The 22,669-nt window shown below is 42.0% G+C and overlaps 1 protein-coding gene across 1 annotated transcript in view; it reads right to left on the reverse strand.

Moving 5' to 3' along the window:
- The window catches only part of FARP2 (FERM, ARH/RhoGEF and pleckstrin domain protein 2), a 135,956-nt gene that overhangs the window by 19,144 nt on the left and 94,143 nt on the right, over positions 1 to 22,669 (reverse strand). The window contains exons 15-20 of the mRNA XM_069726779.1: positions 16,565 to 16,645; positions 15,534 to 15,676; positions 14,505 to 14,580; positions 9,218 to 9,455; positions 3,474 to 3,604; positions 3,273 to 3,341 (exon numbers count right to left, since the gene is read on the reverse strand). Coding sequence (XP_069582880.1) covers positions 3,273 to 3,341; positions 3,474 to 3,604; positions 9,218 to 9,455; positions 14,505 to 14,580; positions 15,534 to 15,676; positions 16,565 to 16,645 — 738 coding nt within the window. The remainder of the gene's footprint in view (positions 1 to 3,272; positions 3,342 to 3,473; positions 3,605 to 9,217; positions 9,456 to 14,504; positions 14,581 to 15,533; positions 15,677 to 16,564; positions 16,646 to 22,669) is intronic.

Below are 22,669 nucleotides of genomic sequence, written 5' to 3' on the forward strand. Positions count from 1 at the left end.
TGCCATAGATTTTTGTGGTCACGGGCTTCCTACTTTTCATTAGTGTAGAAACTAACTTGTCCTTCAATAGTGACCTCTCAAATTCCACGCTGTCAGGTGGAGATTCTCTGACTGAGGGTGGAACACCGGTCCCTGTGATAGGAGATCCGGAAGAACCCAGGGATCGGTGACCGATAGCATCCTCAGCCAGGAGAACTAGGCCCTCTTGGGCCAGAAGGGGGCTGTTAGGATGAGCCTGGACCCGTCCTCGCTGACTTTTCGCAGAACTGCTGGAATGAGGATAGTTGGAGGAAACGCATACGCAAGACTCTGTGTCCAAGGAATCGTGAATGCATCTACTGCCTGAGGGTTCCCCCTGGGGTCTAAGGAACAAAATGTTTTCACTTTTCTGTTGTGCATATTGGCAAAGAGGTCTATTACACGGATTCCCCACAGATTTGTAATTTTATTGAAGATGTACTAATTTAGAGACCATTCTTGTTTTAATTGGGTACGGTTCAGGAAGACCGCTTTTTGGTTCTCTTCACCTTTTATATGTAGTGCCGAAAGGAATAAGAGGTTGTTCTCTGCTAGGCTGAAACCACCTGGTGGTTTATTAGGCAGGCTACCGCTACTCTGTTGTCCAAATATACTCGGACATGATGTCCTTGTAATTTGTTTAGGAAAAATAGTAATGCACAACTCACTGCCCACAGTTCTTTTTGGTTTGAGGAAGCCCCGTGCTCCTGACCTGTCCATACCCCCTGAGTGACCCTGTTGTCCAGGTTAGCGCCCCACCCTGTGGGACTTGCATCTGTGGTGACTATCCGAGATACCTCTATCACCCAGGGAATCCCTTTTGACAGGTTGTTGGGATCCATCCACCAAGTTAGGGAATGAATAGTATCTAAACTTAGAGTCATGTGACTTTCTAAACGTCCCCTTAGTATAACCTTGTTCCTTAGAATGTCCCACTGGAGATGTCTCGTGTGGAGTTGTGCCCACTGAACTGCTGGAAGGCAAGCAGAGAGGGACCCCAGTAATGACATCACCTTTCTCAGAGTCATGGAAGGGTTTAAACAAGCTGCTGATACTAGATGTATTATCTTTTGTCTTTTCTGGACTGGGAGGCGACATTCTTGAGAAATAGAGTCCAAGGTGAGACCCAAAAATTTCTGGACCCTGGTTGGTTCTAGTTTTGATTTTTGAAGGTTTGCAAGCCAGCCTAAATTTTTTTAGAGTATCTATCATTCTGTCGCATTGTTGACGGCAGAGCTGGGCCGAGTTGCTCACAATCAGAAAGTTGTCCAAGTAAGGGACTATCAAAATGTCTTTCTCTCTCAGATGGGCCATCATCTCCGCTATCAGTTTGGTAAATATGCAGGGAGCAATTGATATGCCAAAGGGAAGAGCTCTGTATTGGTATTCTCTTATCTCTCCTTTCATGACCACTGCTAGTCTGAGGAATTTTTGAAAGTTCTGGTGAATGGGGACGTGGTAATACGCGTCACTGAGATCCAGTACTATCATGAAACAATTTGGAAACAGGTTTTTGATCGTTGACTTTATTGACTCCATTTTGAATCTCTGGTTTCTTACATAGGTATTTAACTTCCCTAAGTTTATTATTGTCTGGAAGGACCCATCCGGCTTGGGAACTACAAATAATGGGGAGTAAAATCCCTTCCCTTTTTCCAGAGGGGGGACTTCCTGGATGACAGCTTTGTCTATCAGTTTTATAATTTCCAGTTCTAGGGCTTCTTGTTGTTGAGGAGAGGACCTCAGCAGTGTTACCACGTAGTTTTGGGGAGGTAGGGATAGTTAAGTCTATTCGAAGCCCCAATCTTATTAAGTTTAGTATCCAAGGGCTGGTTGAAATTTTCTCCCCGGCCAGGAGGAACTGAGATAACCTCTCTCCCACCATGGGGGAGTTGTCACTTGGGGGCCTATTATTAGCCCCTCCCTCTGTGGCTGCGTCGCTGAGGGAAGCGCAATTTATTTTATTTTTTTTGCTCTTCTCTGCGCATGCGCCTACCAAATGACCCGGAAATGCTGTCTATAGATCCGGGGTGGCGCCATCTTGGTACACCTTATGTACTCAATGCGCACGCGCCCACCCCGGATGTTTGTTACCATTTCCGGTGTCGGCGCCATCTTGGAACTCCTCGTGCGCGTGCCGTCGTGGTAGCCACTATCTTCTATTTGGCGTGCCGGCTGCGCTCCCCCTCGCTCACGCTCCTGACCCCTCGGTCCCAGCAGTGCCGACTTCGGACACAGCACCAGCCGTGACAGGGGCATCCCCGCTGTCAGGACTCACACTGGCCGGCTCCGGATCCTTCGTTCAAGCTTCAGAACTCTTCAGGTACCATCCTAGCAGGTTCCCCGTCAGGGACAGGAAACCAAACTGATGCAGGGGAGAGGTATCACCCTTTTTATCCTGTAGGCTTCCTGTCCCTGAAGGGTGGATCCCCTCTCTCTGTGGTGCTGTCATGGGGGACTGAGAAATCTGTGTTCAGTGAATACAGACTTCCCATTACTAAACTATCTTATTACTCTTTAAAGCCCCAAACACCATATAACGTCAGCCGATATGAGAAGGATCGGGCAACTGTCTAGTGTGCAAGTGGGCCTCTCGACTCTCCGCTGATGGATGATGTAAAGGCAAATAAGGATCCGTCATATCTGATTTTGTACTGCTGATCCTTTTATTCTTGGCGAAATAAGCCACTGGCAGAAGATTCTGGCAGCTGCTCTTTCATGGAGAACAAAGAAGTGCTCGGCGGAGCGAGTGCTCCTGTTTTCTGGAGGATTTGGGAGAGATAGCTGACGGCCGAATGATCAGCCAAATCATTGCTGCTTTTGACTTCTTGTTTTATAAATGGAACACAGAACACTGCACATAAACTAAATATCTTTACAAGCAATATGGTTGTATTGGCAATAAGTGGCAATATGGTGCCACTGTCTAGTTAATCTCTGAAAATGACTAGGAGCCATAAGAGCTTGCAGAGACCCATCTGCACATATTGGGGGCAGCTCTACTGTAATTTTACACACGGCCATTGTATTACTCCAGTAATCACAAAGAGGTTGAGATGGCAATAACGCCATTCAGCCCCGACCAATGGATGTGGAGCTACAGGATCAGCTGAGATCAACTCAGCGACACCTGCTCTGCAACTCCTATTCCTCTCGTAGCTCCACCACTTGTGTTTGGAGCTGGATGGAGCTATTCCCATCTCAGCCATGTAAGGTTAATATGGGGATAAAGCCGTTAAACTAAACAGACATACTAGGTAGAACATGCGCTGCTGCAGACCACTCTTGGTTAACTTGTAGAGACATCCTTCTCGAATAAATTCCTGTAGAAGAGAAAAAGCTCAATATTATGGGATACACAACAAACATGTATTCTTTGTATGTAGGTAATAACTAGGGAAATGTTGCTATATTCTGTGATGGAAATATTACTATGTTGGCGTCTGGATTTTTACCCTGCCTGGTGATGACAGATGTTCTCCTCCCAGCAAGTCTCTCTCTAACTGGTCCAGTCTTTGTAAGTTCTGGAGGTGCAGCAAGCGGTGCCGAAGTCGAGAGCTCACTGCACTGGCTTCTCTTAAGGCTCCTGTATGAGCACAAAATATAAAGCACAAAATATAATTAGATAGATTTACACATGCTAAAAATGCTACAATGCATATAACACATTGGCCTCAACTCATTAAGGTGTTTTCGTCAGTTCTCTGGCGTAAAACATCTTCAATGTTGTCAAATTCTGCAATTTTTGGCATTTTCATGGCAGTCCTGCCCAGCTTTACCAAAATGGCATGCCCATGGGTGGGATGGAGCATAACTAAACCTGCCCACCAACTTCATCAAAATTTATATCACTTTAATGGCGTAAATGTTGTCAGTAATTCATGTGGAGTACATATCTGGCAGACATATGTGCCTCTTAATGAGTTAGGCTCCTTTGCGTTTTTTCCCGTACTCAGTGGTCCCGTTCGAACAATCTGCAAAACAGGATTCGGGCATGAACATGGGCTTTGTTGTGCATCATTTTCAGTCATGTACACCTACAGGAGGTGGACATTCAGACGTAGAAGACTGGTCTGAGTGTCTGCCTCCAGTAGTCGTATACACCTGAAAATGATGCACATCATGATGCACACTTTTACTATAATGAGTGGGACAGAGTCAATGGCCCAGTCCGCACATACGCCCCAACACCGTTTTACCCCGTTCGGAAGCAAGCCCCGACAAGACCACTGAGCATGGACAAAAACAGAATGTGTAAAGAGCCTTAGGCACATCTTACTCCAGATGCCTCATTCATTAAGATTGGATTGGATAACGTTGTTGTCTAGGACTTATGGGAACATGTGGACTTTAACATACTGGATTAATAGAAAGTAATTAGGTTGCATAAAGGTACTGTTACACTAAACGACTTACCAACTATCACGACCAGAGATACGACCTGGACGTGATCGTTGGTAAGTCGTTGTGTGGTCGCTGGGGAGCTGTCACACAGACAGCTCTCTCCAGAGACCAACGATCAGGGGAAAGACTTCGGCATCGTTGAAACTATCTTCAACGATGCCAAAGTTCCCGGGTAACCAGGGTAAATATCGGGTTACTAAGCGCAGGGCCGCGCTTAGTAACCCGATATTTACCCTGGTTACCATTGTAAAAGTTAAGAAAAAAAAAAACACTACATACTCACATTCCGATGTCTGTCTGGACGTGACAGACATCGGAATGTGAGTATGTACTGTTTTTTTTTTTACTTTTACAATGGTAACCAGGGTAAATATCGGGTTACTAAGCGCGGCCCTGCGCTTAGTAACCCGATATTTACCCTGGTTACCAGTGAACACATCGCTGGATCGGCGTCACACGCCGATTCAGCGTTGACAGCGGGAGATCAGCGACCAAAAAAAGGTCCTGATCATTCCCCAACGACCAACGATCTCCCAGCAGGGGCCTAATCGTTGGTCGCTGTCACGCTTAATGATTTCGTTAACGATATCGTTGCTACGTCACAAAAAGCAAGGATATTGTTAACAAAATCGTTATGTGTGAAGGTACCTTTAGTTTCCAAAGAATACAATTGATAAAATTAAAAAAGGGCATGAACCAAGGTTACAAGTTACTCCCTACTCATAGGATGATATGGGATAATTTCCTGTTCAATGGATATCACAGCGGTCAAACCCTAAGTTATGGTCCCCAATCATTCTCATGAAGAGTGCTGGAGATAAAACTATATTTTTTAAGTTAAAGGGCAGCAGGTTATAGAGCAGGAGAAGCGGAGTAGGTTGATATGTAGTTTTATGAGAAAAGATTCAGTATAATATTTGTTTCAGTTATTTAATCCTCTGCTCTTTCTGGGATTTTCGGTTCAGTGGGCGGTCTTATCAGTGATTGACAGCTTTCTTTATATAAGTGGGCGGGCAGAGAGATAGCTGTCAGTCAGTGATAAGACCCCCAACTAGACCGAAAATCCCAGAAAGAGCAGAAGTTTAATGATGAAAACATCAGTTATACTGAATATTTTCACACAAAACTATAGATCGATCAGCACCGCTCCCCTGCTCTATAACATGGTGCTTGCAGATTAGACTGCATTTTCATGGCAGCAGGTTCCCGTTAAGTGTGTGGTTTCTAAGCATCCTTAACTTCGTAGGTAGTAATATTTTGGAATCTTTTCCACGTGTAAAGCTATATTTATTGGGAGGAGATTATTTTTTTTTAATGTTTCCTAACGCAAATGGCTACATCATTGTTTTAGGAATCTTGTAATAATCATTAATTGTCTTCAATGACAGATCTAAAAGAGTTTGGATGAATGTCATTTAGTAACCAGAAGGTTTTTTTTTTTTTTTTTTTTTTTACAGTTGAGGACCAATAAAGTGTATTCCATGAAAACCCCTTTAATAATTAAATCCACATCGCTATGCCTCCAAACATGAATCTCCTGACTAGTAATATGATGCTAGCTGTGGAACAGGGGAAAGGTTTAAGTGTCCAATTCACTTAATTCGGTGAAACTAAAACAAAATCTAATATTCAAAATCAAATTTTAGGATCTTTTGAAGATGAACTTAAAAGAGGAAACTGACAGATCTATTAAAGCAATCTATAGACCGTGTAAACCTCATCTCGACAGTCTTACATACTACAGATCATAAGAACGCTCCTTCCAGATATTTGGTCGTTGCAAACACTGACAATCATCTGAAAACCAGCAAAATGCTCTTTTATTGGGTAGTTGGATCACTTATGCATGAATTAAAATCATCATTATTGGCAGCACATCGCCCGAAGCAAGAAGGAGACGTGCTGCTGATAACATGATACTGTATGGGGACATATTAACGATCGTTCTCTCCCCACCATTGCTTGGCGGCAGCCAAAAGATTTGAATGTAGGGCCTATTGATTGGGGCTATTTACTGGCCTGAAATTGGCTAGTATAAATGGCATGAAGGTCAATTTTTTGGAACAACTTCAAATTCTGACGTAAATCTCTCAAATTGTGCAAGCAAATAGCTCATACGTCAAAAACAGTACAAGTATCTCCAAGATACAGAATACGTCGCCGGTCCCCGAGTTCTCCTCTTCTGTAAAGTTGTAACAAATCCTGTTTAACTATTTCTTAGATATATGTGGACAATGGTTACATTTTCAGGAAGAATTGTCTGAGAATTGTAGGTGACCACTCATGTGAGAGCTGTAATGGCAGTGTAATGCTAAATAACCAGAGAGCAAAGAGGTACAGTGCCTTGAAAAAGTATTCATATCCCATGAATGTTTCCACATTTTTTTAAGCTACACCCACAAATTTAAATATATTTTATTTGGATTTTTTTTTTTTTATTTACCATCACAAAGTAGAAAGTATTAGTGAAGTTGAAAGGAAATGATACATGGTTTTGTAAATATTTGAAAAATTATAAATCTGAAAATGGTGAAGTGCATTTGTATTCAGCCCCCGTGTAGTCTGATACCCCTAAATACAATTAATAAAATTCTGGGTGACCAATTGCCTCCAGAAGTCATATAATTAGCAAATTAAGTCCATCTGTATGTAATTTATTCTCAGTTTAACTACAGCTGTTCTGTGAAGGCCTCAGGGGTTTATTTGAGAATGTTAGGGATCAAACCACATCAAGAAAACCAAGGAACACACCAGACAGGTCAAGGATACAGTTGTGGAGAAAAGTAAAGCAGACTTAGGTTATAAAAAAAATAGTCCAAGCTCTGAACATCTCACAAAGTACTGTTCATTCATCATCCAAAAATAGAAAAAGTATGGCACAAGTGCAACACTACCAAGACATGGCTGTCCACCTAAACTGACATTCCAAGCAAGGAGAGAACTCATTAGAGAAGCAGTCAAAAGGCCCATAGTCACTCTGGAGAAGCTGCAAAAATCCAAAGATCAGATGGGAGAATCTGTCTACTGGGCAACTATTAGTGGCATGCTCCTAAAATCTGGCCTGTATGGAAGAGTGGCAAGAAGAAAGATATTTCTGAAAGCAAGCCATAAGAAGTCTCATCTGCAGTTTGCAAAAAGTCATTAGGGGACACAGCTAGCATGTGAAAGAAGGTGCTCTGGTCAAATGAGAACAAAGTAAAACTTTTTTACCTAAAATCTAAATATTATGCGTGGCAGAAAAATACTGCATATCACGCTGAAAACACCATCCCCACCATCAAACATGATGGTGGCAGCATCATGCTGTGGGGATGCTTTTCTTCAGTAGCGACAGACAATCTGTTCAGAGTTGATGGGAAGATAGATAGAACTAAATATACAGGGAAATACTGGGGGAAAACCTGTTAGAGACTGCAGAAGATTTGAGGTTGGGGCATAGGGTTAACTTCCAGCAGCACAACGACCCTAAACATACTGCCAGATCTACAATGGAATAGTTTAGATGAAAGCATATTCATGTGTGTGAATGGCTCAGTCAAAGTCCAGATCTAAAGCCCATTGAGAATCTGTGGCAAGCTGTGAAAATTGCTTATCACAGACGCCTCCATCCAACCTCTCTGCGGTAGAGCTAGTTTGCAAAGAAAAATGGGCAAAAATTTCAGCCTCTAGATGTGTAGCTGGTAGAGACAAAACCTAAACGATTGGCAGCAGTTATTGCAGTGAAAAGTAGTGATGAACAAATATACTCGTTACTCGAGATTTCTCGAGCAGGCTCGGGGGTCCTCCAAGTATTTGTAAGTGCTCGGAGATTTAGTTTTCCTCACCTCAGCTGAATGATTTACATCTGTTAGCCAGCTTGATTACATGTGGGGATTCCCGAGCAACCAGGCAACCCCCACATGTACTTATGCTGGCTAACAGATCTAAATCATTCAGCTGCGGCGATGAAAACGAAATCTCAGAGCACTAAAAAAATACTCGGAGGACCCCCGAGCATGCCCGAGAAATCTCGAGTAACGAGTATAATCGCTCATCACTAGTGAAAAGTCATCTTACAAAGTATTAACGCAGGGGAGCCTAATAAAAATGCATGTCACAACTTTCAGATTTATATTTTTAAAATAATTAGAAATATTTCCTCTACACTTCACATATACTTATTAATTTGTGTTAGTATATCACATAAAATACACTTTAAAATACATTGAAACTTTTGGAAAAACTTTGAAACATTTGAAAAAAGGTGGAAAAGTTAAAAGGATATGAACACTTTCTATGCACTGTAGATTCAACTAGAAAATCCTAGAGTCGATATACTTGAAAGAAGATGACAATTTAGGAACAAATATGTATTGTTGTTTCGGTATGTGTGAAAAAAATCTGCTAGAGTATCGATCCAATTGTAAACCTACATAATTCACCAAGACCAGCATTTTTGCTGTAGTCAGACGCTGCTGACACATTAAAAGGAGCATGCCCCTTATTGAATCCAGCCTGTCTGAAAAGTGGCATTCACATCCTTGTAGGCCTTGCTACTAATCTTACTCCAGTCAGGAACTGTAGTAAGATATGTGGTATATGGAAGAAAAGGCCGTGAGAATACCAAAAGTCAGAGAATTTTAGCGCAGCCTCATACTCTGCCAAAATTTAGCAATTTTCAAAGCTTTTTACACCATCATTCTGGAACAAAAGCTTTGATTATTTGGGCCTAGTATCTGCAGTATGCGAGATCATACACAACATTTTCCTTCATAAGGTCATTGCCAGATGAAAATATTGGAGATTGTGGCCTTACTTTGGCAGTTGTTATAGTCATGGTGTGAAGGCGGATAGTGACGGCATAATCGTTCCAACAACTTCTCATACTGCAGGGGGCGCTGCAGAGGCTTCAGCAAAAGGCAGCTGAGAGGCAGATAACACATTCGCTGCTGTTCAAAGTCCTGCAGTAAAGTGTCCAACTCCTGTTTCCCTGGACATCTTCTCTGCATTTCCAAAAAGGCTTCCTCCAGTTTATGCAACGACGGAAGGAGAGCCTGCAGAAACCAAGGACCAAAGGCACAGAAACACTAGTCCAGCTTATTTCAGTAACAATATGTCTAATGAATAAACTAAAATCCATTAGGTACAAAGTAATCATAGAATTTCAGCCGTGTGGTGGCAACACATTAGTTGCCTCAGCTGGCCCTAGAAGCAACTCCATATTGCTACATATCAGAAATGAGGAGCAAAAAATTGAGTCTTCAGGTACTTAAAAAATACAAAACAGTGCAAATTGAAACATACATTAAAATAACATAAAATGACTGCAGCAATTAAAGAAAAGAGACTGGCAAACTATCTAGTGCCAAGATGTCAGGCAAAGGGTCTAGTCCTTACTGCAGAGTAAATAAATATCTCTAGGAAAGTATTTGCATACAGGTCCTTCTCAAAAAATTAGCATATAGTGTTAAATTTCATTATTTACCATAATGTAATGATTACAATTAAACTTTCATATATTATAGATTCATTATCCACCAACTGAAATTTGTCAGGTCTTTTATTGTTTTAATACTGATGATTTTGGCATACAACTCCTGATAACCCAAAAAACCTGTCTCAATAAATTAGCATATTTCACCCATCCAATCAAATAAAAGTGTTTTTTAATAACAAACAAAAAAACCATCAAATAATAATGTTCAGTTATGCACTCAATACTTGGTCGGGAATCCTTTGGCAGAAATGACTGCTTCAATGCGGCGTGGCATGGAGGCAATCAGCCTGTGACAATGCTGAGATGTTATGGAGGCCCAGGATGCTTCAATAGCGGCCTTAAGCTCATCCAGAGTGTTGGGTCTTGCGTCTCTCAACTTTCTCTTCACAATATCCCACAGATTCTCTATGGGGTTCAGGTCAGGAGAGTTGGCAGGCCAATTGAGCACAGTAATACCATGGTCAGTAAACCATTTACCAGTGGTTTTGGCACTGTGAGCAGGTGCCAGGTCGTGCTGAAAAATGAAATCTTCATCTCCATAAAGCATTTCAGCCGATGGAAGCATGAAGTGCTCCAAAATCTCCTGATAGCTAGCTGCATTGACCCTGCCCTTGATGAAACACAGTGGACCAACACCAGCAGCTGACATGGCACCCCACACCATCACTGACTGTGGGTACTTGACACTGGACTTCAGGCATTTTGGCATTTCCTTCTCCCCAGTCTTCCTCCAGACTCTGGCACCTTGATTTCTGAATGACATGCAAAATTTGCTTTCATCAGAAAAAAGTACTTGGGACCACTTAGCAACAGTCCAGTGCTGCTTCTCTGTAGCCCAGGTCAGGCGCCTCTGCCGCTGTTTATGGTTCAAAAGTGGCTTTACCTGGGGAATGCGGCACCTGTAGCCCATTTCCTGCACACGCCTGTGCACGGTGGCTCTGGATGTTTCCACACCAGACTCAGTCCACTGCTTCCTCAGGTTCCCCAAGGTCTGGAATCGGTCCTTCTCCACAATCTTCCTCAGGGTCCGGTCTCCTCTTCTCGTTGTACAGCGTTTTCTGCCACATTGTTTCCTTCCAACAGACTTACCATTGAGGTGCCTTGATACAGCACTCTGGGAACAGCCTATTTGTTGAGAAATTTCTTTCTGGGTCTTACCCTCTTGCTTGAGGGTGTCAATGATGGCCTTCTTGACATCTGTCAGGTCGCTAGTCTTACCCATGATGGGGGTTTTGAGTAATGAACCAGGCAGGGAGTTTATAAAAGCCTCAGGTATCTTTTGCATGTGTTTAGAGTTAATTAGTTGATTCAGAAGATTAGGGTAATAGGTCGTTTAGAGAACCTTTTCTTGATATGCTAATTTATTGAGACAGGTTTTTTGGGTTATCAGGAGTTGTATGCCAAAATCATCAGTATTAAAACAATAAAAGACCTGACAAATTTCAGTTGGTGGATAATGAATCTATAATATATGAAAGTTTAATTGTAATCATTACATTATGGTAAATAATGAAATTTAACACTATATGCTAATTTTTTGAGAAGGACCTGTATATGTATTGACCAGGCCGTGGATCATGTGCAGTGCTGGTTAAGATACATAGATGATGTTCTAATCTTTTGGCAACGCCCGGTGGAGGTGCTTGAGATGTTTGAGTTCTTTAAATGAGAATTCATTTAACATTGAACTGTCCTATAGGTATGATTCGAGAGAAATTGATTTCCTGGATATCAGGTTGGAGGTTGATGCCAACTGTTTCCTGCAGACTGATGTTTTTAGGACGGCTACCTTCGTCAACTCTCTACTACATGCATCATCAGCTCATAATTCCGCAACAATGACCAGCCTCAGTCAGCTTGGTCAGTTCCTCAGGATGAAGCAGAACTGCTCTACTGTCTGTTTTTGAAAAATAAGCTGAGGACTTGAAAGCTAGATTTCTACAGGGGGGTTATAGTCATAGGAGCACAAAGAAGAGGTTTAATAGGTCTAAAAAATACCTCACGCTGTCAATTGTTACAACATGGCACAAAAAAAAAAAAAAAAAGAAAAAGATAGTGGCAACCAAAAGATTAGATTAATTTCTACCCATAAACATGAGTGGCAGACAATGAGGTCTATCCTCATGAAACATTGGCCTATTTTATTGACTGATCCTTGCTTTGCATCATGTGTATCTGATGCCCCATTACCACATTGACCACTGACGTCATTATTGCCCCCAATCAGCGACTATCTGCTGAAGACATTACGGAGACTCCAAAGGAAAGACCCTAGGATGCTAATATTGTTCATATAATACCGTATCATTTTGATTCATTGGGGTACATATATATCAATAGGCAGCACTGAAAGAATAAACTCAGCTACTGATATATAAGTGGGCAGCGGCAAATGTGTTAATGACATCAAGACAAATGAAAAAGCTTAAAAATTTATTTGTTTGCAGTCATTATGCTCCATGCTTACCGAATCCTTTTGGGCCTCAAGTACTGTACATGGATGTTTTCCTTAAGGCCACTGCCTGGTTTGTGCCAATGTCTCTCGTAGTACTACATTTGGGTCAGTTGACGGAAAACATCAATATAATATACTACAGTATATCTCATGTCTTAGTACAAATGTGATATACTACATTATGTGTAGCTGTCTCAAGGTATACATCAGCCTCACCTCAAGAGAGCTAAGAATCAGAGTCAGGAAGCATGGAAGGGACATTGGAGCAGCCAGGATAGCAGTGTGGATACTTCAACCTTAAAACAATACCATGTAATTTCAGGGCTCATCATGATTGTAATGTGAAATTCCTCTCCATATACCATACGGGGCATTGACATGGTACATGAGGACATCAAAGAGGGTAACCTCAAAAAAATGCTGTCCCAGAGAGAAAAGTGATGGATCACTATTTTGGGGACTATGGTCCCTCACGGACTTAACAAAACGCCTAGTTTCGCATCCTTCCGGTAGACATCCACTATTCCCTTCCTATGTTTCTCTTCCCTTTTTCTATAATTTCTTTGTTTTAATATATTAAAGGTATTACTATTTTAACCCCTTTACGACCTTGGATGTATCCATATGTCCAGGTTGATTAAGTACTTATCGAGGCGATTTTCTGCACATAGAAGCTGTACGTGCGCATTTTGTTGTTGAAGGAATTGTACATCATCCCCCTCGATGAAGTGTAAGATGTGAATGCGCAAAATGTGCGCCGGGCGCTTCCTCTCGCTGGCTTTTCCTCTGGTGCCCTAACATTGTTACATCTGGTCAATACATATACGCAAATACTTACCTATAGATTTATATTTACTCTGCAGTAAGGACTATGAAGTAATGACTGTCATTTATCCTATGGTGTGTTTGATTTGGGTAGTGCACATCTAACACCCACTCATATACAACTGTTTATTTCATGTTAAGAACTGTAATGTCATGACTACCACTTGTTCTGTGTGGGTATGTGTCACTTGACCCCTTTGCCTGACATCTTGGGACCAGATACTTTTCCAATATGTCTAATTAAGTAGAAATCTCCCAACAGAACACACACAAACACGATGGATGAACATGTTAGTATGCAATGTAAGAAAAATCTTCAAACTATTTTGATTTATTTAGTACTGAATATGAGTGCCATGTGCAGAAATACACACAAAAGTCCAACGATACTATAGGCGATGGTAGCATGTTTAGGCCATCCAAGCTACTCACAGGAGCCGTCCAACTGGTTCCACCATCCATAAATGTATCACTGAGCTGTTAAGTGTACCTAAAATGTAGACTAGACTGGTGCGGCTGCCATAATTATGCCAGCCAACAGCCTAATCGCAGGAGTAGACCGGTGTGGCATTCCCTTATGAAGGTCTCTTAATGGCGTTGCCCACGTGATTTTCACATCAATCTCCAGCTACTACTGTGCCCAGAACACAAATGGGACTCGTTGCTGAAAAAAAAAAAAATTAGACCTCCATTCCAGCTTTCATTCCTCCATCCCAACCTTTGGTCACCATCTGTAGACCACATGAGCAACGTTTTGAACAGGCCATCATGCCTTTATTTCTACAGTGTCCCAGGACCTGATTTTCATCAACTCAATGCCAGGCAATGTTATTCGTGCTACTGTGAGCAGCCTTTTGGCCAAAATGTACTACCTTGGCCTGCAGCGTCTCCAGACTTGTATCCCATCGAGCACATCTGGGATGCAATTCTTCGTCAATTGCACAAAGAGCTGCCAGCATAGGATCTTGATTATTTCCCAAGTGCACTGAGTGTGGCAGATCATTCCTCAAACAACCACTAACAACCTCATTGATAGCTGCTATGAATAAATTAAGATGTTTTGAAAATTTTGTTTCCATGTTGTCATCTTTTGCTTATCAGTAACACGTATACTGATCATGTGATTCCTATATTTCCATAACTTTTCCTTCTTGGTCTTGCAATTTCAATATTGAGGAGAGTGTATACACACAGCCTTTAATTTCCTATGTGCGTTTAAATATAATCACAGGACAAGTACAAGCAATCTGGCTTGTAAAATGAGAATACTAACAATGTCAGCATTACTGTGACACACAGAATGGGAAAATTACTATATAGTCTTACCCTTAAGGCAGTCATATTCCGCAGCATGAAGTCTCCAAGAATTTGCATGTCTTTGGTACGTGCAAATCGTCCTTCCCTGGAAATACACATTTAAGAAGTTTTCAAAACATGATGACACCCAGAAAGAAAATAGCAAATTAAATGAGTTATTTCAGCATCCCCCAGGTTCCACTTCTAACAGTCAGCTTGTATTGGTAGGAAAAGCTCCAGCCAGCTAGGCTCTTCTCCTGTGGCAGGGGTAATGTTGTATCACATGATGACCATTCAGATAAATGGTTGTTCATGTAATATAAGGACTGGTCAAGTCCATCCGGGAAGGCGTCACTTTGAGCTGAAGATCCCTTCCATGATGTCCATCTGTTCTAAGAGGCCACCCCTTAACTTACTACAATTTATAACTGCAATTTCATAAAACGTATCAGCCTACACAATTTGTGAGCTAAGCACGGCATAACAAATCTCTCGCCTGCGCTGGGTCAGTTTTCAGCCCATAAAATAACTGAGTAGTGAGAATTTAGAGAAAAAAAGTTTTAAAAAATAACTTTCAATAACCAAACGACTGGACATCTGGATTTGATTTATGATGTTTTTTTTTAAAGATAAGTCAAAAAAAGACATCCTTAGACAATAATTAAAAAAAAATCTGAAGACTACTTTAAATCAAGTACTTATAAATTATATTATAAAACTTGAAGGAAACAGAACATTATTCTTTTGGTATAAAATGTGAAAAGAGATTACATTGGCCCTGGTAGAGGCAGGGAGGCAGCAGAAAAGTTTTATACGATCACCTGCATGTATCTGTATTCTTGCCTTCTATAAAACATACAACATAGATACATACGATGTGTATGGATATCTTCTTGTCTTACATAATGCTGACATTTTTCATATAATTTGTGATTTTTATCTCTTAACGTTCCCATAGGCTCAGCTGTATATTTTCTAAAGTGTAACTTACCTCACACAATAGATCACAATACCTATATTATATGCAAGAAAGCCCTTACTCTATGGTTAGGTCATTACCAAAGGCTTAGGACGTCCTCAAGTTGCTGCAAAAATTCCTGGTGAAATAACCGTATGGGCTCCATGCAAGAAAACAGAGGCTTCATCTGGTGCTCTACTGTTTCCTGTAGATCTCCACCTTTACCAAGTGCTTTCTCCAGCCACTAAAAACCAATGCACAAGTCATGAAGAATAGAAGCGTGAGGGGCATCTACTGGGCAAATTCCAAATAAAATGACAAGTTAATAATTAGAGGTATGAATGACATTATCTTTAAGAGAGCAACATGCTCAAATGTCGTGAATCATTCTGACAGATTTCCTTTCAGAATACTCAAATTAAAATGGATTTGATAGTGGTAGAATAAAATATCAAAGGAGAATTTTTTGGAAACTTACACTAATCTACTACTTTTTATCTCCTAGGGCTGCTTTCGGGTGGGGCGGTCTCTCCTTAGGTTCAGATCATATGTAGTTTGGGAATTCAAAAAATATTTGTAATATTGTGTTTTTTTCTGGTGCTTATACCTTGTCAGGGATCCAAGAAGTATCGTTTCTCCTTGCGGAGAGTGACATGATAAGCATGTCGAGGTGAGGAGACTTAAAGCCGCAATGCTCCTCTGGGAAATATGCAAATTGTCTCTTCAGAGAGGAAGAGGACTAGAACTCTAGTGCCACCTATTGGAAGCAGCAATCCTAACAGTCAATGTCAACTCTTTAATGAGCCTTGTCACATGACTTAGGATAATAGCCAAACCAGAATCTCAATTTGTAGACACTATGTTTCGGAGTACTGCCCCTCAGGGGCATGTGACAAGGCTCGTTAAAGAGTTGACATTGACTGTTGACAATTTGTATACCTTGTCAGACAGGGATCCTGACAATCTTGAGATTCCGCTCTGACATGTAACCACCAAGCAAGGTAAAATGAGGTATTGTAAAATGAATGTGAGGTTACCAAAGCCAAGGACTGTGCACATGGGATACAAATTTAGAAGGACAAGACGAATGACTGGATAGGACAGGCATTTTTATCTAATCATTGAGGCTTACCACAGTTATGACCTCGATATCCTTGAAATGAGACGTCTCTGTGCTGAGAATTTCCTTGGTGATAGAATAGGCTTCATCCATCTATAGATCAGGGAAATAAAAGATAGTTCTGGTGCTTGAACTTTGGACGCCACTAGCAATAATTTATTGTTTCTATCTGCTGTAATGCCATGAATATGCATGTATCATGGGAAATATCAGCTGTCTGCTCCCAACACTGAGATCAGGTGCACACAGATGAGTGAGTTACATTTGCGTTTCTCTTGCCACGCAGGCAGCAAAACATTCAACCTTGAATGCAGCAATCGTCCAAGAAGAAAAAGAATTGGTGAAAGATAAATGACTGAATGACCACCCAGATTGACAAATGTGGGCTAAGTATAAGCTCCAGTAACTCAGTTTCCTTTTAATAACTCCGTCTCTTTAGATGAGCATCACTGCAATGGCTAATATTCAGAAAGTAGTATTTCTTGTAGACCTGCCACACTCTTCCATCACCTTGCTAAAGAAGCAGAAGCATAACACTATAGCGGTAACAAACACAAATTGACCTTTCTGTTTTGCCAACTATTCCAATTTTCATATTTTGTGCCCGATACTGCGGTTCATATCTTTTCAAGTGTACTGGGTTGAGCTACAATATCACTTTGCCTATAGACAAGCACTATTTGGGGGTGGGGGGGAAGAAATACAGACCTTTTATTCTATTCCTGAAAAAAAAAATCTTAACGTATTGGGAGGTGGCTGCTGGATACATAGTTGATGGGAGATATGTATCATGGAGGTGGCTGTCCTTTGTGATGTAAACATGGAGTAATGATCTAGTATACATAGTACTAAGAAGGGCTTTTGATCCATGACAGGATTAGTTTTTTTTTTGAACAGCTAAAGTGTTGGGCGGGATGACTGCTCACCACATCTTCACCCCTGGGTTTGGTTCACATTGCAACATTGCAAAATGGGGCCTGTTTGTGTCACACATGGTTTTTTGTGTGGAGGTGTGCAGACCTTCAGGATTGTGTGTCTTTACTAAAGGACTGAAGGTACCGTCACATTTAGCCACGCTGCAGCGATCCAGAAAACGATCCCGATCGCTGAAGCGTCGCTGTTTGGTCGCTGGAGAGCTGTCACACAGACAGCTCTCCAGCGACCAACGATGCCGGTAAACCCGATGTTTACCCTGGTTACCAGCGTAAACGTAAAAAAAAAAAAACACTACATACTTACATTCTGCTGTCTGTCCTCCGGCGCTGTGCTTCTCTGCACTGACTGTGAGTGCCAGCCGGAAAGCACAGCGGTGACGTCACCGCTGTGCTCTGCTTTCCGACTGGCCGGCGCTCACAGTGCAGAGAAGCACAGCGCCGGAGGACAGACAGCGGAAGTTAAGTATGTAGTGTTTGTTTTTTTTTACGTTTACGCTGGTAACCAGGGTAAACATCGGGTTACTAAGTGCGTCCCTGCGCTTAGTAACCCGATGTTTACCCTGGTTACCAGTGAAGACATCGCTGAATCGGCGTCACACACGCCGATTCAGCGATGTCTGCGGGAGTCCAGCGACGAAATAAAGTTCTGGACTTTCTGCGCCGACCAATGATGGCACAGCAGGATTCTGATCGCTGCTGCCTGTCAAACTGAACGATATCGCTAGCCAGGACGCTGCAACGTCACGGATCGCTAGCGATATCGTTCAGTGTGAAAGTACCTTAAGAAGCTGGACTCGTACTAATGTATGGAGTTTTTCTTTATGTTTCACTTTGTGCCCGGAAAAGGCTGCATTTCAGTTTTTCTGTGATGTGGTTTATGATGACTGAAATAAACCAGCCGGACTTCTAAATAGAAACGGTTTCTGTGATACCTCATCCCGAACTCAATTGAGTTGCATTGTTACAGTATCCAAAAACTACATGTTTAGAATTTCTCTAAAACTGCAAGGGTTAGTTCACATGAGCACCCTCACTTTCTGTAAAATTCATCATAATGCACCAGTGGAAATAAAGCACTAATTAGGAGCGAAAACAGAAGAGGGCCCCATGTGCAAGAACAATATATGGGCCTTTGTGGTCCAATAGCTCATCATAAATGGTAGGTAGACGAGGGCCCCCTTACCTTTGGCATCTGTGAAACTCCACTGGCTGCACCAATGGTATGTCTGCACCTGGCTCCGGGGTTGTTTACAGCAAATACTTCAGCTAGATGTGCGTCCTCAAAAGTGTATTGCTGCACACAGACCCATAGTGTATTGCTGCACAACAATACACGCTGACGATCAGTAAGAGGCCAGCAACTTATGTTGGCGTGCATGTGACTGGGGGTGCATGAAAGAGATGTCATGCCCTCCCATCGCTTGCATGCTGAAGCCAGCGTGTAAGCTTCAGAAGAGGACCCAGTGCGGTGGGGGAGCGGATGGAAGGTGAGTATTTTTTTTCCCCCAACTCCATTAATACAAGGTGGCCATACTACTACATGGTTGACTATGAGCTGTGCATTATACAGTGTGTGTATATACAGTTGTGGCCAAAAGTATTGACTCCCCTGCAATTCTGTCAGAAAATACTCAGTTTCTTCTTGAAAATGATTGCAAACACAAATTCTTTGTTATTATTATCTTCATTTAATTTGTCTTAAATGAAAAAACACAAAAAGAATTGTCCTAAAGCCAAATTGGATATAATTCCACACCAAACATAAAAAGGGGGTGGACAAATGTATTGGTACTGTTCGAAAAATCATGTGATGCTTCTCTAATTTGTGTAATTAACAGCACCTGTAACTTACCTGGGGCACCTAACAGGTGTTGGCAATAACTAAATCACACTTGCAGCCAGTTGACATGGATTAAAGTTGACTCAACCTCTGTCCTGTGTCCTTGTGTGTACCACATTGAGCATGGAGAAAAGAAAGGAGACCATATAAACCAAATTGTGGGGAAGAATGAGCAATCTCAAGGCTACAAGTCCATCTCCAAAGACCTGAATGTTCTTGTGTCTACCGTGCGCAGTGTCATCAAGAAGTTTAAAGCCCATGGCACTGTGGCTAACCTCCCTCGATGTGGACAGAAAACAAAACTTGACAAGAGATTTCAACGCAAGATTGTGCGGATGTTGGATAAAGAACCTCGACTAACATCCAAACAAGTTCAAGCTGCCCTGTAGTCCGAGGGTACAACAGTGTCAACCCCGTACTATCCGTCGGCGTCTGAATGAAAAGGGGCTGTATGGTAGGAGACCCAGGAAGACCCCACTTCTAACCCCGAAACATAAAAAAAGTCAGGCTGGAGTTTGCCAAAACTTACCTGAAAAAGCCTAAAACGTTTTGGATGAATGTTCTCTGGTCAGATGAGACAAAAGTAGAGCTTTTGGGCAAATGCATCAACATAAAGTTTACAGGAGAGAAAAAGAGGCATTCAAAGAAAAGTCCCTACAGTCAAACATGGCGGAGGTTCCCTGATGTTTTGGGGTTGCTTTGCTGCCTCTGGCACTGGATTGCTTGACCGTGTGCATGGCATTATGAAGTCTGAAGACTACCAACAAATTTTGCAGCATAATGTAGGGCCCAGTGTGAGAAAGCTGGGTCTCCCTCAGAGGTCATGGGTCTTCCAGCAGGACAATGACCCAAAACACACTTCAAAAAGCACTAGAAAATGGTTTGAGAGAAAGCACTGGAGACTTCTAAGGAGGCCAGCAATAAGTCCAGACCTGAATGCCATAGAATACCTGTGGAGAGATCTAAAAATGGCAGTTTGGAGAAGGCACCCTTCAAATATCAGGGACCTGGAGCAGTTTGCCAAAGCTAAAATTCCAGCAGAGCATTGTAAGAAACTCATTGATGATTACCGGAAGCGTTTGGTCGCAGTTATTTTGGCTAAAGGTTGTGCAACCAAGTATTAGGCTGAGGGTGCTAATACTTTTGTCTGGCCCCTTTTTGGAGTTTTGTGTGAAATGATCAATGTTTTGCATTTTGCTTCATTCTCTTTTGTGTTTTTTCATTTAAGACAAATTAAATGAAGATAATACCAAAGAATTTGTGATTGCAATCATTTTCAGGAAGAAACTGAGTATTATCTGACAGAATTGCAGGGGTGTCATACTTTTGGCCACAACTGTATATATGTGTATACAGTACAAACCAAAAGTTTGGACACACCTTCTCATTTAAAGATTTTTCTTTATTTTCATGACTATGAAAATTGTACATTCACACTGAAGGCATCAAAACTATGAATTAACACATGTGGAATTATATACTTAACAAAAAAGTGTGAAACAACTGAAAATATGTCTTATATTCTAGGCTCTTCAAAGTAGCCACAATTTGCTTTGATGACTGCTTTGTACACTCTTTATGAGCTTCAAGAGGTAGTCTCCGGGAATGGTCTTCCAACAATCTTGAAGGAGTTCCCAGAGATGCTTAGCACTTGTTGGCCCTTTTGCCTTCACTCTGCGGTCCAGCTCACCCCAAACCATCTCGATTGGGTTCAGGTTTGGTGACTGTGGAGGCCAGGTCACCCCATCACTCTCCTTATTGGTCAAATAGCCCTTACAAAGCCTGGAGGTGTGTTTGGGGTCATTGTCCTGTTGAAAAATAAATGATGGTCCAACTAAACGCAAACCGGATGGAATAGCATGCCGCTGCAAGATGCTGTGATTACCATGCTGGTTCAGTATGCCTTCAATTTTGAATCAATCCCCAACAGTGTCACCAGCAAAGCACCCCCACACCACCTCCTCCATGCTTCACGGTGGGAACCAGGCATGTAGAGTCCATCCGTTCATCTTTTCTGCGTCACACAAAGACACGGTGGTTGGAAACATAGATCTCAAATTTGGACTCATCAGACAAAAGCACAGATTTCCACTGGCCTAATGTCCATTCCTTGTGTTCTTTAGCCCAAACAAGTCTCTTCTGCTTGTTGCCTGTCCGTAGCAGTGGTTTCCTAGCAGCTTTTTTACCATGAAGGCCTGCTGCACAAAGTCTCCTCTTAACAGTTGTTGTAGAGATGTGTCTGCTGTTAGAACTCTGTGTGGCAATGACCTGGTCTCTAATCTGAGCTGCTGTTAACCTGCGATTTCTGAGGCTGGTGACTCGGATAAACTTATCCTCAGAGGCAGAGGTGACTCTTGGTTTTCCTTTCCTGGGGAGGTCCTCATGTGAGCCAGTTTCTTTGTAGCGCTTGATGGTTTTTGCCACTGCACTGCACTGGTGGACACTTTCAAAGTTTTCCCAATTTTTCGGACTGACTGACCTTCATTTCTTAAAGTAATGATGGCCACTCATTTTTCTTTACTTAGAATTTTTATTATGGCAAGAAAAAAGCAGCTAAGACTATTCAGTAGGACTATTCGCTGTGTATCCACCAGACTTTTGCACAACACAACTGATGGTCCCAACCACATTTATGAGGCAAGAAATCCCACTTATTAAACCTGACAGGGCACACCTGTGAAGTGAAAACCATTCCCGGTGGCTACCTCTTGAAGCTCATCAAGAGAATGCCAAGAGTTTGCAAAGCAGTCATCAAAGCAAAAGGTGGCTACTTTGAAGAACCTAGAATATAAGATATATTTTCAGTCGTTTCACACTTTTTTGTTAAGTGTATAATTCCACATGTGTTAATTCAGGTTTGATGCCTTCAGTGTGAATGTACAATTTTCATAGTCATGAAAATACAGAAAAATCTTTAAATCAGAAGGTGTGTCCAAACTTTTGGTCTGTACTGTATATCTCTGCTGAATGGAGTTGCAGTAGAATTAATGAGATTTTCTCCAATAACCCTACATGACAGGACCATAGGAGGGTGTCACCCCAACCTAGTAGGGACAGGAAACACAAAGAGGTCAAATAGTCCCTCCCATATCCTCTCTCCGATGTTTTTCCTTTCCCTATTGGGATGAAGAGGTTCTCTGTGGCAGGTGGCAGAGACTGCTATGTACCTATGTAAGAGCCGGACAGTGGAGAACGACCGCAGTGCCTTTCCTCTCCATGGTGTTCCTGTCTCCTCGGGCACAGGACTTTCCCAGCCTTTCTGCACCTTAGCGTAAAGTTGGATGGCTTCAGGCTGGGGGTCTCCCCGAGCTCCCAAGCCTCACTCCTCTCCCTCTGCTCTGT

This window comes from Ranitomeya imitator, chromosome 5, assembly GCF_032444005.1.
Source record: "Ranitomeya imitator isolate aRanImi1 chromosome 5, aRanImi1.pri, whole genome shotgun sequence".
NCBI classification, from domain to species: domain Eukaryota; kingdom Metazoa; phylum Chordata; class Amphibia; order Anura; family Dendrobatidae; genus Ranitomeya; species Ranitomeya imitator.